The 15,755-nt window shown below is 44.6% G+C and overlaps 2 protein-coding genes across 6 annotated transcripts in view; both read left to right on the top strand.

Moving 5' to 3' along the window:
- ZCCHC4 (zinc finger CCHC-type containing 4) overlaps positions 1 to 8,028 on the top strand; it is a 26,378-nt gene extending 18,350 nt beyond the window's left edge. For all 5 annotated transcript variants that reach the window (XM_019526131.1, XM_019526132.1, XM_019526133.1 and 2 more), the window contains 4 exons: positions 2,134 to 2,209; positions 2,787 to 2,838; positions 3,576 to 3,720; positions 6,675 to 8,028. In XM_019526131.1, coding sequence (XP_019381676.1) covers positions 2,134 to 2,209; positions 2,787 to 2,838; positions 3,576 to 3,720; positions 6,675 to 6,798 — 397 coding nt within the window. In that variant the 3' untranslated portion in view covers positions 6,799 to 8,028. The remainder of the gene's footprint in view (positions 1 to 2,133; positions 2,210 to 2,786; positions 2,839 to 3,575; positions 3,721 to 6,674) is intronic.
- A 3,755-nt stretch (positions 8,029 to 11,783) lies between these two features.
- ANAPC4 (anaphase promoting complex subunit 4) overlaps positions 11,784 to 15,755 on the top strand; it is a 54,442-nt gene continuing 50,470 nt past the window's right edge. The window contains exons 1-2 of the mRNA XM_019526423.1: positions 11,784 to 11,928; positions 14,959 to 15,064. Of these exons, the coding sequence (XP_019381968.1) occupies positions 11,821 to 11,928; positions 14,959 to 15,064 (214 nt within the window). The 5' untranslated portion in view covers positions 11,784 to 11,820. The remainder of the gene's footprint in view (positions 11,929 to 14,958; positions 15,065 to 15,755) is intronic.

Raw genomic sequence — 15,755 nt, forward strand, 5'->3', positions numbered from 1 at the left:
CCCTGCCACACTTTTTAGTTTCTCTCATTCCTTGGAGTCTCAGAACGGCAGAGACTCCCTATGCCTGAAGACGGGTGATTGTGCCCAAAAGCTTGCTGAGAACTTTTTTCCAACTACTCAGTCTAGTAAGAGATCACATCTAGTCAGAGAGCTTGGTAGTGAAATGTGAGATACAAAATAAATTTGCTACTCTCCTATGCATTGCTTGATAAATTTGTTCATTTATAAGGCAGGCAAGGATTTTAGTGATTTTTCTTTTATTGGACCAACTAAAAATTTCCTCAGGTCACCTGAAGAAGGGCACTTTAATACCCAAAAGCTTGTCCATCCACTATCCCAACCATGCAGTTGGTCCATTAAAAGATAGCACAGAGAAGTCCCTGCCTCTTATCCATTACCTAGAGCAGGGGTGGGCAAAATATGGCCTGTGGACTGTATGCAGCCTGCCAGGCAGTTTAATTCAGCCTGTGGGTGCCCACCAACTAATTGTACCCCACCCAACCCTTCTGCCTACGAGGGTGGGAGTGAGGCGCCCACATATACCACCCTTCCCCACACAACATACCTTATTGCGCCCTGTTCTCACCCATGTGCACAGAAGGGTTTGGCTCAGCCAGCACACAGCTTCTGGGTGGGGATGCTGTTGCCACTGCTGGGGGACCTGCTTGGCTTTCCTAGTGTTCCACTCACTCTGGGCACCAGGTAGGGAAGTAGTGACAGTGGAGGGGGGATCATGGGGCTGGAGCTGGTGGCAGTGCAGGAGCCCACACCAAGAGGTGGGTGGAAGGAGCACGTAGCTCAGGTGAGCAGGGTGTGTGTGTGAGGGAGGGGTGGGGGTGGTATGGGGACCCTTCACACACTTTCTTCTCCCCCCTCCCCCATGGAGTAAAGCCCCCACTGACAGTAGCAGCAGGCAGGGGTGCTTGGGGTGCTCGTGTGTGGTTCAGGCAATGCCACTGGTGGTGTGCAGCTCTCTCTGGCCAGTGCTGCACACGGAGGTGAGGAGTGCAGCCCAGCCAGCCCGGCTCTGTTGCGTGGGGCTCCCTGCTGTGCACATGCAGTTCCCACGCTTGCCCGTCACTGGGGGAAGCCCCATGCAATGGAGCCAGCTGCTTTCGCTGCTGCCTGCTGTGCAGGTCACAGGACTCCACCAGGAAGCAGGGGCCGGGGCTCCCCTCCACTTCCAGCAGAGCCCCAGGACCTGCGCAGCAGGGAGTGGCGAAGGCAGTCGGCTCCATCGCGTGTGCTTCCCTTGGTGTGCTGCGTGAGTGCGGGAACTGCACGTGTACCGTGGGGAGCCCCACTCAATAGAAGCAGGCCAGCTAGGCTGCACTTCTTGCCTCCATGTACAATGCTGGATGGAGATGCGTGCCACTGGCAGCAGTGCCTGCACTGGGCGTGAGCGTCCCAAGCTCCCCCACCTACAGCTGCTGCCTCCAGCAGGGGCTGTGTGTCATGCGGGGGGTGTGGGGGAGGATCCCCACACCCCACCACCCTCCCTCACACACCACCCCCACAACCTCCGCACACATACACACACTCCCCACGCCTTACCATGTATACACGTACCCCCTATGCCACACTATACTCATACCCACGTGGTGCCTCACATCCAACCATACACACACCTCATGCCTCCCCACACAACGTACAAGAGTAAGACTTTATTTTTGAGTTATTATGCAGTCATTTCTATATATATTATGCAAATGTAAATTATTATAACAAAAATATTTTTGTAATAAAATTAAACTATGTTATAGTAGGTGTTTGACTCTTAGTGTATGATTTTGATTTTTTTTTTTTTCCTGGTTCCAAGATAGCAAGCCCCCCTCCCAAAAGGAGTATTTCTGTGGGGCAAAGGGCGGGACTTCAGGTGGCAAAGGTTGGGGGTTAGGGGTGGGACTTCTGACCCCAAGATGGCAGTCATGGGGCAGAGCCCCCTGTCAAGGGGTGGGACTACACTTGCAACCCTTGACAGCTCACGAAAACCTATTAAGTGGCCCTTCAGCTGAAATAATTGCCTGCCCCTGACCTAGACCATCATGGCCACAGCAACACTTCAACATTATTACTGTGTCTTATAAGGCTTTTTCAGCAAGCAGTAGGCCAGTACTTTGTAATGTTTTTCAGGTTTTGTTCTCTTTGTCAACGATACGTGAGTTCAGAGAACCAGCACTGTAAAATGTGCAATTCATGTACATCAAAAGTAAGTGTTTTTCCTTTCTTTGGACAGACATTTTAGTGAGAGAGTTTGTGGTTTTGCTTGGATATAAACCTCTTTTGATGTTAATACTGCTAGTATATCTTTGGTAGGGAGCCATGGGCAGCTCAGTATGGGTATTGTCTTGATTTCTGTGGGCTGCGCATTGGGTCTGGTGGGATTTATTTTCTCTTTCCTAATTGCTTTGGGTTGGAATGAGGACACCAAAAGTTTGTGCCTGTCCTTGTATGCTCCAGACCCCATTCATCAAGAGCCTGCTGCCACATGCTATTTCTCCTGTGATCAGGAACGTGCAATACTTCAAGGGGCATCAATTATGCTAACTGTTGCCTGGGGTGCTAAAGCTCAGTGTTTGTAGGAGAACTTTCTGACCTTCCCCTCCAATACGCAAGCCATCTATGAATATATAGGGAGCATGAATATGTAATAGCTGAAAATTGAAGTATTTCATTGGGCATAATTATAATTTTAAAACATAGAGTAAATACAATAAAAGAATAAATAAGTACTACTTGAAAAGAGCCTGTTTAAAATTAATACACTTCTTATGATTTCATTTTAGGATGGTAGGCAATGGAGACATTGTGTTCTTTGCCAGAAGTGTGTAAAGCCTTGTGAGTACATAAATATTTTTTGTAATTAGTGTTTCTTACTATGTAAGTTAGAATCCAAAGAAATCAAGGCAAAAATTGGGAATTATGTTAAACTTCAAGCCATAAAGATTGACTATGAAGAAAAAAAAATAATGTTTAACTTCCATTCAAGCCCCCAATAGTCTACTTGATTCTACTATATGAAAACGTGGTGTCTTGTCAAATCAGGGTACACTAAATTTTCCTTATTCACTATGGCAGATCTTTATTAATTCAATATCTGCTGTCATCCTGATAAGAATTTTGTATATATATTCTTTCATATTGATTTTTTTTTCAGCTGCATTCGGTAAGCATATCAATGGCTCCTAAAATAGTTTTGTGGGAGCAGTCAGGTAAACTCTGATTCTTGAAGGCAAGTGTCCTTGCTTGGAGCTGTTTAAATAGTTGAGAATAATCATACTTATTAATTAATGTAAGGCTGTAGCTGCCTTTGCTGCTTTTCAGTAACACCGGATTGTTTTAAAAACTGTGCCATATTCTTGTGATTAAAACTGTCATCTTTTTAATGATTGTGTGGCACATGATTGTAGTATATCTGAAGAGTGTATCTATTTACTATATGTATAAAAAGGAAAGCTAACTAATTAAGCTTTTTGATGGTAGGGGAAAATTTTGTGACAGCAATAAAATTACCCAAAGACCTCAAACTGAAAAATAAAATGTAGCCTCCTCTTCCTTTCTTTATCCTACTGCAGCCTGGGTTCACTGTAACACATGCAATCACTGTGCTCTTCAAGACCATGCTTGTGAGAACGTGCAGATTGGATGCTTTATTTGTGGCGGAGCAGATCACAAACGCAGCACCTGCCCTCATTTTTCTGTGACTAGAAGAGCTTACCAGTAAGTGTGATGGTGCAGGAATATTTATTTGGAATGCTTCTCTCAAATATGGGAAATGGTTGCTACCATTTGTACTTGAATATAAGATGACCCCCCAATAATTAGATTTATGTATGGAACATTTATGTTTGTTATAATTTTTCCAGGTATAGAATCTTAGGTATTGGGGAGGATTGTCTTCAATTCCCCCTATTGCTACAGCGGGGAAAGCAGTGGCTGTAGGGGAGGGGGTCAAGTGGCCCTCTTGCCCCCCTGCCACCTGCACCCCCAGCTCCCTCAGTTCTCTGTCCCAAATCTCTGCTGCTTCATCCCCTGCAAACTCTCCTCAAGTCTCTGCTCCTTCCCCCCACAGTGCCCAGCTCTCTGGTCTCTGCCTTTTTCCTCCCTGCCCTTACTGTCAGACTGCCCAGGCTGTTCCATCTTGTTCTTGGAGTACAGCATGTGGAAGCTCAGCCTGTTCTTGGCCATGTAGTGGTGTCAGCACTGCTGATTGGCCAGGCAGGCAGTGCTGCAGGTGTTGGCACTGCTGATTTGCAGGCAGGAGAAGGAATTTCTATATGCTCCATGCTTGGGTGAAACCCCAGCCCAAGCTGGAGTCAAGCTGCACCTGACACTAAGGGGAAAGGAAGTGGTGGACAGGGTATAAGTAGAAGCTGCAGAGAGGAAGTGGAAGGGGTGGGGGCAGAAGGTTGTGGGTCTGACTTTGTCCCCAGCCTGGGCTCAGGGCAAGAGTCAGTCACAGCAAGCCTCTTGCTGCTGCTGCTTCATATGCGAATATAAGACAGGTTTTTTCCCCCTTTGCAGATTGGAGGAAAACACCTCATATTTGAGTAAATATGGTATTTAATAAATGTATGGGTACAGTTGTGGAATAACCTCAAATTGCTGCCTTGCTGCATCTGTACTTACCCTTGCTGCAGAGGGGATGGGGATTAGCAACAAGGGTAAGTACAGGCAACTGGCTGTTCTGGAGGAATGGAGATTTGTGACCTGTACTGGAGGGGCTGGGTAGCAATGGGTGGCCCATGCTGGCAAAAGGTTTCCAACCCTTGCTTTAAACACTGAGTATATCAAGTTCTTTTTTGCCCTGAAGAGGTGCATAGTCCTGAAAAATGCTTTCTATGTGGATCTTTTTCCCAAAATACAATAAAAAGATCAGACATTCTTATTTAAAAATATTTCTGTTACACATCTTACTTACCTGAAGTTCTCTGAAAAGCAGTTCCTGCTGTTTCTAAAATTACTTAGCCAGTGATCTGAGGTTATGACCTGGTTTGGGGTCTCCTTAACTTCTTTAAGACATAACCTTCATTGAAACAAGTTTGATCTGTGGCTTAGACTCTTTCTTCCCCTGTACTTTGGGTCAGTTGCTGTTTCTTCAGCTTATGGTGGAAACATCTTTTACTCTCATCTCTATCTCAGCCTGTTTCAGGATTTTTTTCACTTCCCTTCTACTCTAGAGACAACAGCATCCCCTTGAAAAGAAAGGGGAAGCCTCTTTTAAGAATATAGCAACAGCACCCTTCCTCAGAATTGTTTCTTTTATCCCCTGAACCAATCTATGAAGGTGATTTTGAGAAGAGTATCATTTAAAAAAAAGCCCTTAGACATCATGGAGTCCTCTTCCTTGACCACAGATACCATACACAGGTGGAATGCAATCTTGGCCATACTGGCTTTTTTGGGCTTGGCTCATTGTACTCCTCCATTTCCATCTAGGCAGGAGTATGTCCTCTTCTGTTGTGGAGTCTGCAAGGCCATTACAGCTGCTTGTATATTTATTTTCCGCAAGTACTACAGGAGGCATCGAGTAAAGAGGGGACAGTAATAGGAAATAGTATGTTCACGCTCAGGTTTCACTTGATATTTCTTCTTTTCTGAATAAGAGTAATTATTTTATTCCTTCTGCTGATGCCTTAAGAATTCCTTTAGAAGTGGTGCAAGGAGGTCACTCTGTTTGATATTTTAGCCAACCTAGATAGTACTTCCTATGTGGTATTTGGAGAGGTCAGTAAATGAGGCATTCTTGATTCAGGCAGAGACCTTGGTAGACTTCTTAGCCATGTCCAAAGGGTATCAAGTATCATAAAAAAAAAAACTTTGACTATCCAGCTATGTCTGAAAATTGTCTAGTTCCAGAATTAAATTGCAGACTCTTAGGCTTTGCTAGCCATGTCAGCTCCACTGACATAAGTTTTCTCAATTTCTGGAGCAACATGTACAGTTATGTCTCTGTATCTGATAGACCTGCTAATTGCAAAAAAAATGGCTCTTCAAGGTCATTTCCAACACCCCTATGAGATAAGTGACTACAACTAGGATCTGTTATCTCCTTCTGGGGTGTGCTTCTTAGCTAACTCAATCCGGATATTAAGAAGTGCAGAACTTTTTCATTTAGAGCAGGCTTGCTTATATAGACAAATGGATGTGTGTTTCAGTGTATACAGCTCAGTATGATCCTTCTTCTTGTTAGTCTCCTCTGTATTAGGATTTTTTGTGATCTTTGAAGCACTCAGATCTAACAGTTAGCTCAGTTAGTGCTATTTAGCAGCGATATTTGCTTGCCGTCTTGCGTTACTCAGTCTTTTTCTAATCAAGCAATGACTAAAGTTCCATCAAATGTGTTTCTGCTACTTGATGAATTTTCCCCTGCCTACTACTAAAATGCAGTCCTTGTGATAGAGCCTCTGTTAAAGCTGCAAATTATACCCTGGGGCATGCTGCATGCAAAATATGGTATATGTCCCTAATGGAGTAAAAGTAGATTAATTTATGAATTAGGGAGTTAATTTAAATCTAGCATGCACTTAATCTTTTTTTGTTTTTCTTTTTCATTTAGCTTTTTGTGACCACACTGTTGAATGGTAGCTTCAGTTAATTGTGTTTCTGTGTGCATTTACCCTATTGTACAATTTACTATACTCTGACAATGTATTTGTGATTTTATTTTGCAGAGCTGACGGAAAGCAAAGGCAAATGAAAAACAAGAAGCTAAAAATGGATACCATTAAAAAACCATCTGTGAAGCAGAGGAAAATGAGAGTCTTGAAAGGAAAAATAAAAAACAAGAAAGAGTGAATCACTCTTTCTTCTTGGCATCCAGTTACTCAAGATTTTTGCAGCCAGTCTTTGATTTCATTTACAGCAAATGTTAGTATGATCTTTCAGAATAAAATCTAGTTGAATTGGAAATTATTACCCCTATATAATTACCTTAGAGTTTCAATGGCACTGGGACAAAAGAATGAAGCTTGTTACCCTGTTCATGAACTATTTCAAATGAGAGAGAGAAAATTAATTTATATATGTCAGCCCATACTATGCAAAACTTGTAAGTGGAATAATATTATAAAATACCACTAAAATAAAGGGACAAAAATTATAGTAGTTTTGGTTAGTTTGGTATTGCCCACTGTTTAGGGAAAAAAAGATCAATATATTTGTAATGCTGTCTGTTACAAACATCATTCCACTTCACCCCCACACGCTCACTCTTAAAACCCACCATCCAGCATGGTCATATAGATAACAAATGTTATATAATCCTTTGCTAGTTATCCACGTGTTTGGTTTTGTCTCTAGGCCTGGAAACTAGTTCCAGATAAGTTATGACTTAAGTATATGTTTATATACTTAAGTGGATACATTTAGAAAGATAATAGGAACACAGGACATTCCTGCTCAGATTTTATAATACTTTATTATAAGCTGAACCAAATGTCTTTATTTATTTATTTTCATTTATGAAGAGAATTTTAATAGCTAAACTTTAACATATAATCTTTTCATTGGCTAGTGGTGATGGAGGCTGAGCTTCAAGGCCAGCTTGCCCAGATTATTCTTGATGTTGTCCTTAATGTGTGAATGTCATGTAAAAACAAAATTAAAACTAAATAATAAATAAAATGCAATGACAAGAATGTATTTTTTTAACTATAGGTTTTTTAATTCAAACCAAACATTCTACAGTACTTAGCTACAACAAACTCCCACCTGCCAAGCCACAATACACAGCCTTTCAGAGGAATACTTAATTTTTTAAAGAATGTACCAAGAGGAGTTCCTCTACTAATTTTCAGACCTAGGTCATCTTGCTGTTTCGTGGACACTATGACTGAAACAAATATGAAATGAATAGAGCAAAAATAGTCATAACTAAGGTGACTCTTTAAGACTCAGTGAATTTCATGTCAACTGTGTTCTATTTATAATTTTAAAAGATGATGTAGTGTAATTGCTGCAGACTCATTGGAGTGGTGTTTTTCTCTTTTGTATATCTTCACCAGCATTAAAGGTCTTTTACTATTATTGGTATTAATAATAATTCAGTTAGTCATGAATAAGTGAAACATCCAGTTTATTACTTCAGACCTGTATTGGCTCTTCAGGCCTGAAACATTGGGAAAACCTGGTAGATAAATGTGTGCTCTGTTTTATGCTTACGTCTCACATTTTCTTAGTTTCAGGGGGTTTTTTTATGCGAGAAAATTGAGGAAGTTTATGGATTGCATATTTTTTTTCCAAAATAAGCTGTAGAGCCCGTAACTTGGAGTACAGTTCTAGTGTGTGTAAATCCTTTGAGGGGCAGACTTGCATAAGTCATTCTGTGCCTGTCTCAAAAACCTGCCTCAAACAAGCCATTTTTCTGAGTTCATTAGATATCTTGAGTTTTTGGAATTTGTGTGAGCAGAGCAGATAGGTTGTGACCACTTTGTTGAAGTGTAGGATTGAGGACACAGCCCTACTTACTCCCCTTTCTTAAGAGCAGTATTTTGTAAATGGTTACACCATGTATTCCTACCAGTCCTATTTTGTAGCAGTACAAGACCCAAAATTGTTTGCTAGACCAAATTAAAATGTTGGTTTTATATATATAATACCTAGTGGGAAAATATCTATTCTAAATCCTTAGACTTAAAAGGGTTATCAAAAAGTGCTATCTTTTTATCACAATATACTCATATCTGTTGTATAAGTGATGTGAAAACAGAGGAGGGCAAGAATTGCACTGTTAAACAACTAAAAGACTGTATTTTCCTCAATTTCAAGAGAAGGATTTTTCCCCCATTTGACATGAAATTGAGAATGGGGTGGGGGGCAGGCAGTGGTGCACTGCCTGCCCCTCACCACTTCTGCAGCATCTGCCCTTGCAGACTTGGGCCCCAGCCCTGCCCCCGCCCTGCCGCGATCTCCTTCCCATTCCCTTTTCCTCCTGTCCCTACTTCAACCTTGGGTACCCCTCTCCCCCATGGGGCTAGCTTCACATTGTTGCTACAGGGCTGGGCTGGGTCCACACTCTGTGCCCCAAGCTAGAGCTGGGATTGAACCTGCAAGGGCTGGAGCAAGGATAAGCGGAAGGGGAGAGAAATAGAAGGAAAGGAGGATGGAGGAGCAAATAGGAGATGGGGGGCAGAGGCTGGGGGAGGGAGGCAGGACAGGAAGGTAGAAGCCTGCCCCTAACACCTGCCCCCTTCCCCCTTGCTCTCCTGCCCTGCTGCAGCCCCAGCACCCAGCCACCTTCCCCCAGTACCACTAGGTATGCCCCCCCATCCTCCTCCACACCACATACCCCTGCCACTCCTCCCCCAGACAGTCCACAAGCCCTGCTCCTCCAACCCCCACGATCCATAGACTTACCTAGATCTAGCTGCTGGGGCTGTGCCCACCACTCTGCTTGGCTCTGTGCTGGCCACACATGGCTCTATGCTGTGTGCATGTGTCTCCAGTCATTCCAAGCAGGTCCTTCCAGGCTGGATGGCTGCTAGCCTGCAAGGGGAAACCCTAGGTTTCCTCTAAAGAAAAAAATCCAGGTTTTTCCACAGCACATGGAAAACCTGGATCTCTAATAAATGCATGCTACAAGGGCAAGCTGGGAAATGCAGTTCTACCAGCACTGATGTTGAAAAAGGACTAGTGGAGCAAAATCCCAGACATTTATTCATATTTGAAAAAAATGCCTGAGCAGAGATCAAAGGATCCAAAAAGAGGATGTCCAGGAAAATCTGAACTTGTGGTAACCATACTCTCCCACCCCCTGCCACTGTATTGTGTACACCCCCACTGTCTCCCCTGTTGCCTGACCCCTACTCCAAGTCCTGCTACCATTGCTTTTCATGCTGCAGTGGTGGGGATGAATTTAAGATGATCCTCCAATAATCAGATTTTATACATGGACAATTATAACACATTTATACATTTTCTGTGTATAGAACCTAAATGGGACAGGGGGAGTCACCTCAAATTCAATGTGAACTTGAATTTGGGTAAATGCCACATGCCTTTATCCTATTCTCTTCCCAGCAGTGAAAAGAGGTTCTAACTTTTTGCTGCTTTAGACAAAGGTAAATAAATACTCAGAAAACAGGAGTTGCACCAGAAAGGACTGCAGAACATGCTGAGGACAATTTGCTGTCGTAATCAATGCATGCAAAAGCATAGTTTGGTGTCTGCGCTGAGAAGGAGCCGCATGTGATCTCACTGCTATGAAATGCTGGAAGATCAAAAAATACAATATCAATTTTTGTAAAACATTTTACACAAGACTTGAACCATCCGAAGTTGTGCGTATGTCTGTGTCTGCATGTGCAGGTATGTTTCTCAGATTAGGTTCTTTGAGTTAATATATCTTTTATTAGACCAACTCAATAATCGGAAAAATTATTCTTCGCAAGCTTTTGGGCACAAACACCCTTCTTTGGGTATAGAGACAGTCTGCTGGTGTTTTGTGTCCAGGGTGGAACAGAAGCCAATATGCAAAACTGAGGTCAGTGAAAATGCCAATGTGTGTCGGTGAGGATCCAAGGTGATGGGAGATGATAGGTGTGGGACAGGTAGGTGGTGAGGAGGGGAAGAGGGAAATGTTGACCTGGGGATAGACTGCTGCTGGTAAAATGTTATGAGGTTATGAGATGGCAGGCAGGTTATAATATGCCATCAATCCAATGTCTGTATTTAGTCCAGGGGTCATTCCAACCAGGAACGGCACACACCAACTGCAGAGGCTTCCTCAGCCTGATGAAGGGTTTGTAAACCCAAAAGCTTGCTAAAAAATTTTGTTCCAACTATTTAAGTTGGTCTAATAAAAGATATCAGATTCACCCAAAGACTCTTGTCTCCCTATATTTAGTCCATTATTTTTTCTATCCCATCATTCATGAAGTTCACTGGCTCCTCTACCAAAGGTACTTTGTAAATTCCCTTTGAGGACTAGAAGCGAGAGATTGGGGAGAGAGCAGGTGTCTTGTGAGACATGTGCACCCACAGGTCCTTGCATATTTTTGTCTTTGACAGATTTTTGCTGTGCCTCATTCTGGAGCTTGGTTGTTTGGTTTCTCCTGCATATTGTCTTTCAGGGCCTTTAGTGCGCTGGATGAGCTGTGTTACATTTCTGGAGGCACAGGTGTAAGTTCTGCAACTGTCGGTGTATAAGTGTAGCAGGACTTGTGGTAGAGGTGATCTTTTATTAGACGGACCAGATTTTTGCAAAAAACCCCACCAAAATCTTTCATTGCAAGCTTTGGGGCACAAACACCCTTCTTTAGATATAGGAGAAATCTTAATTTTGTCCTTCAAAGTGCTTAAGTCTCACCTAGCTTGGCGGCATCTGTAACTGTACAAGTTCTAGGGAGAAACGAAAGTTGGTATTTCATAGAAGTTGAAGGTGTAGTAAAATCTCCTGTTTGCAACACGGTTGAGTTGCAGCTCTGTCGGTCTCAGGACACGGGCAGACAAGGCTCTTTGGGTGAATGTGATATCTTTTATTAAACCAACTTCAAGAGTTAGAGGAAATTTTTCTTTAGCAAGCCTCCGAGTTTTGCTCAGACGAACTGCTGCTCTTTCCAACAGTTCGTTTTACCTGCAGCGCCCTGAAGCGAGCGACGCCGAGGGAGCCGCCAGGTCTCGCGGTCAGGGCGGAGCCGCCGGTGGGGCGGGGCCTGGGAGTGGCTTTCTCTGGCTGCTGCCGCATCACGGAGCAGGCGGAGCTCGGGGCCAGCTGTCGGGCTGGGGGCGGGAAGCGCTGACCCCGGGAGGGGGTGAGGGCAGCGCGGGGCGCAGCAGAGCTGACGGCGCGGGAGCGGGAGGGTGCTGCAGGCCGCCATTATGCCCGCTTTCCGCCAGGTGGGCGAGAAGCAGCTGCCGCAGGAGGTGGCGCTCATGGCCTGGTCCCCCAAGCGGGACCTCATCGCGCTCGCCAACCGCGCCGGGGAGGTAAGCGCGGGTGCGGCGTTTCGCCGCTCGGGGCCTCTCCCGTGCGGCAGCTCAAGCCCAGTCCCTGCCCTGGCGCCTGGTCCTGACCCGGCTCCAGCCCAGCACAGCCCCAGCTCGCGGACTGCGACCTCTGCCGCCACGGGCCGGGCCGGGCCGGGCCGGGCCTTGCTCTGCTCAGCCGCGGGCTGCAGCCGGGGAGGAGGCTGCACGTGGGGGAAGAGGCTGCAGGAGGAAAATGGGTTCAGGGCGGGCAGCTCCGGCCCTGGGCCACAGCAGCCGCCTGCCCCCTTCCCCCAGTACCCGTATTAAATACTGGGGGGGGGCATCGTCGTCTGCAGGGAGTAGAGCGCATTGGGCCACGGTGCTTGCTGACAGGAGAGTGTCTCTTCAGGCTCACCTTCCTTGAACTGCTAGGGACTAGTGCTGCCCAACAGGGTGTCCAACTTGGCCTGTGATTTCACCCATGTGTCAAAGCTCATCTCTACCTGAAGTCTGGAGACAAGAAATACAAAAAACTAGAGCTCTTGGTTCCAAAACTACCTTTCATTAGACCAACTGGGCACTGAAAGCAAAGTGCTGTGGTGGCACTGGAGCCAGCCATCCCAGGCTCTGATGGGTTGCGCACCACCGATTTAAAATGATACAACCTTAAGTACCACCAGCAAATGTTTCAGTTCAACTTTAAGTACCACCAGCAAATTTTTGTCATATAAAGGAATTATAATAAATCTGTTAATGTGTACCACTGACACGTTGTCTGCGTACTGCTGGTGGTACCCTCACCACAGATTGGGAACCATTGTTTTAACTGAATTTTCTCGATGATTATAGAAAAATAGGGGAACCTCAGTATACCATTCAGTTCAACCTGCTGCTCAGGGCAGGATAATGCCAGGCAAATGTTTGTCAGCCTGAAGTGAAAAGATCTCCACTGCAGAGATCTACAGTCTCTCTCTGTGATTGTTCCAATGCCTACCCGTTTTCATGGTTATAAAGCTTTCCCTCAAATTCAACTTAAGTTTTCCTGGTTTCAGTTTAAGCTCATTACTTCCTGTCCTGTGATGTATAGACATGGGGGAGTAATTGCCATTCGCTAATTGACTTGCATACAGCTCTCCTTTTAATACAACCCATTACTGCAGAGGGGGTGTTGCAGCAGTATTACACTGTTGACTCCAACTTCTGATCCAGGCTGAAGTACTTCAGCAAAGGCCATGATTCCCTGTGTTGTATCTGTGCACTTGACTTTCGCAACCTATGTTTAGTTCTTTGTACTTGTTCTCACGGAATTTGTTCCAGATTATTTCAGGTCTTTTGTTCCAAGTAAGGTTATTTTGAATCTTAATTTTGTCCTTCAAAGTGCTTAAGTCCCACCTAGCTTGGTGGCATCTGTAACTGTACAAATGTACATTCAGTTCTGCTCTCCGTGTCATTAATAAAGAGACTGAACAGTACTGGACCCAGGACAGACCCTTGGGAAACACCACTTGATTCCTTTTTTCATTTCGGTTTAGAACCACTGATTATTGTTCTTAGGTTTCATAGGCATTAGGGCTGGAAGGGACCTTGGGAGATCATCAAGTCCAGTCTCCTGCCCCAGGGGCAGGAAGTCAGCTCGGGTAAAAGGAACCCAGTAAGATAAATGTCCAAATGTCTCTTAAAGGAGTCCAGAGTAGGTGCTTGCACCACCTCTGGCAGCAGTCTGTTCCAGGCCTTGGGGACTCAGACAGTAAAGAAGTTCTTCCTTATGTCCAGCCTGAAATGGTCATGGAGGAGTCTGTGACTGTCTGACCTTGTCATCCCTTGGGGCGCTCTGGTGAACACATGTTCCCCCAGATCTTGAGCCTGTGCTTTTCCAGGTTGAAGAGTCCCATGGTTCGCAGCCTCTTTTCATAAGGCCTTTTCTCTTGCCCTCCAGTCATGCGTGTGTCTGTCCTCTGGACTCACTCTAGCTTCTTCACATCCTTTTAAAATTGTGGAGCCCAGAATTGGATGCAGTACTCCAGTAAGTACTGCTTAATCATGATTATCTAACCAGTTATACATCCATCTTGTATTTAGTTTATGTATGAGCTTCTTGTGGATGATGGTGTCCAGCACCTTATTAATGCCTGCTGTCCCCCATTTCCCCTGTCTTCAGGTCCCATCACTTTATTAAGGATTTATTTTCTCTGAACAGATTCATGGTCGCTGTTACTTATCTTGTTATCCCCCAAGTAATTACAAATTAATTATTTGAAGATACCCTCCAGTATCATAAAATATAGACTGACTGGTTTGTAGTTCCCAGAATCTCTTATACTTTTTTAAAAGATAGGCGCCATATTTTTCCAGTTTTTAGGGGGGCTCACTTGATTTTCATAAGTTCTGAAAGACAACAGTTACTTCATCCAGTTCCTTAAATGCTTTAGGAGGGATGTCATCAGGCCTAAAAACTCATCTAACTTGTCATTTTAGCTGCTTCTTCCCCATCTCCTTTCATCTCCACTTACCCCTGCTCCCCCACTTTTTAAACTAATCATGCAGTCATCTGACAGTTGACCTCCATGATTATTTTCTTTAGCATCTTCCTTATTTCTTAATTCTTGGAGGCAGTGCTATTAGCTGATGTTAACAGGAGGGACCTCATGCACTAGGGAAGGCTTATTGGGTCTTTCTCCATTTCTTTTTGTGTTTTTATTAAAACAAACCTTTCCTTCTGTGCTTTGCTGTCTCCAGGAGGAATTTGGCCAAGGATAGGATGTTCAGCTGTAATGTTTCCATAAGACAGTTTCTGTCTAAGTTTGAACGGGAGCTCTCATTTTAATTATGGTCTTCAGGTCTACCCAGCACAGTTTACTTTCATTGCTTCGTAGTAAAGAGTATGCTCTCAAACTATGGAAAATAACTGGTCTTTCAATAGGAACACTCAGAATACAGGATTTGTTTTAGTCCAACAGAAAGTGCTTCTTTAGTTGCTGGATTACAAGATTCAGTTAAAGGAAGAATGTGCTTTCTTTGACTAAATTTAAGCTTTATTTTTTTTTTCAGGTTTTACTTCACCGACTAGCAAATTTTCAACGAGTTTGGAGTTTGCCACCAAATGAAAACACAGGAAAAGAAGTGACAGCCCTTGCTTGGAGACCAGATGGCAAAAGTAATATAAAATCATGATGTCTTCATCTGCTGTAAAAATGTTGTTGGGAATCAGTGGGTAACTTTAGGGAGCATAGCACCATTTATTTTCTTATCGTCTGGCTACCTGTTAGTGATGGGGGAAGGTGGATTCTTCATCCCTGCAGAAGCTGAGCCACACCGCAGAAAGTAATGCAAGATTCATGATGCCAGAAACAGAGCATGGGGTGGGGACCCTGACTGCATCGTAATGGTTAGGATCCCTATTGGCAGGAAAGGAGGTGGCTGTGGGTTCTGGTCTGTGCTCCACCACTGTTCATGCATTTTACGCTAAATAGTCAATGAAAAAAACTGAAATAATGGTGGGAGCAAGAGCCAGAATTCAAAATTTTCTCATCTCAAGTAAGCTGTAACCATTAGGCAAGGGGTTGTCAACTGGGGGGTGGTACACATACCTCCGGAGGTAGTTGGAAAGGTGCTAGGGGGTATGTGGGTGGGTGGAGATGGAGCATTGCGACCACCCTGCACTGCTGTCCCCCCAGGAGCAGAGCTGGGGGGCACAAGGGCAGCGGCTCCCCTCTGCAGGCTGCACAGGTGCCACCCAGCCAGCCAGACCGGGGTGAGTGTAGGGGAGGGGGGACTCTTATGCAGTGGCAGTGGCCACCGCCATCTTCTGCCATGTGCAAGTCATCCAGTCCCCCCCCCCCCCCCCC

Source organism: Gavialis gangeticus, unplaced genomic scaffold, assembly GCF_001723915.1.
Source record: "Gavialis gangeticus isolate Ggan-Ray unplaced genomic scaffold, GavGan_comp1, whole genome shotgun sequence".
NCBI classification, from domain to species: Eukaryota; Metazoa; Chordata; order Crocodylia; family Gavialidae; genus Gavialis; species Gavialis gangeticus.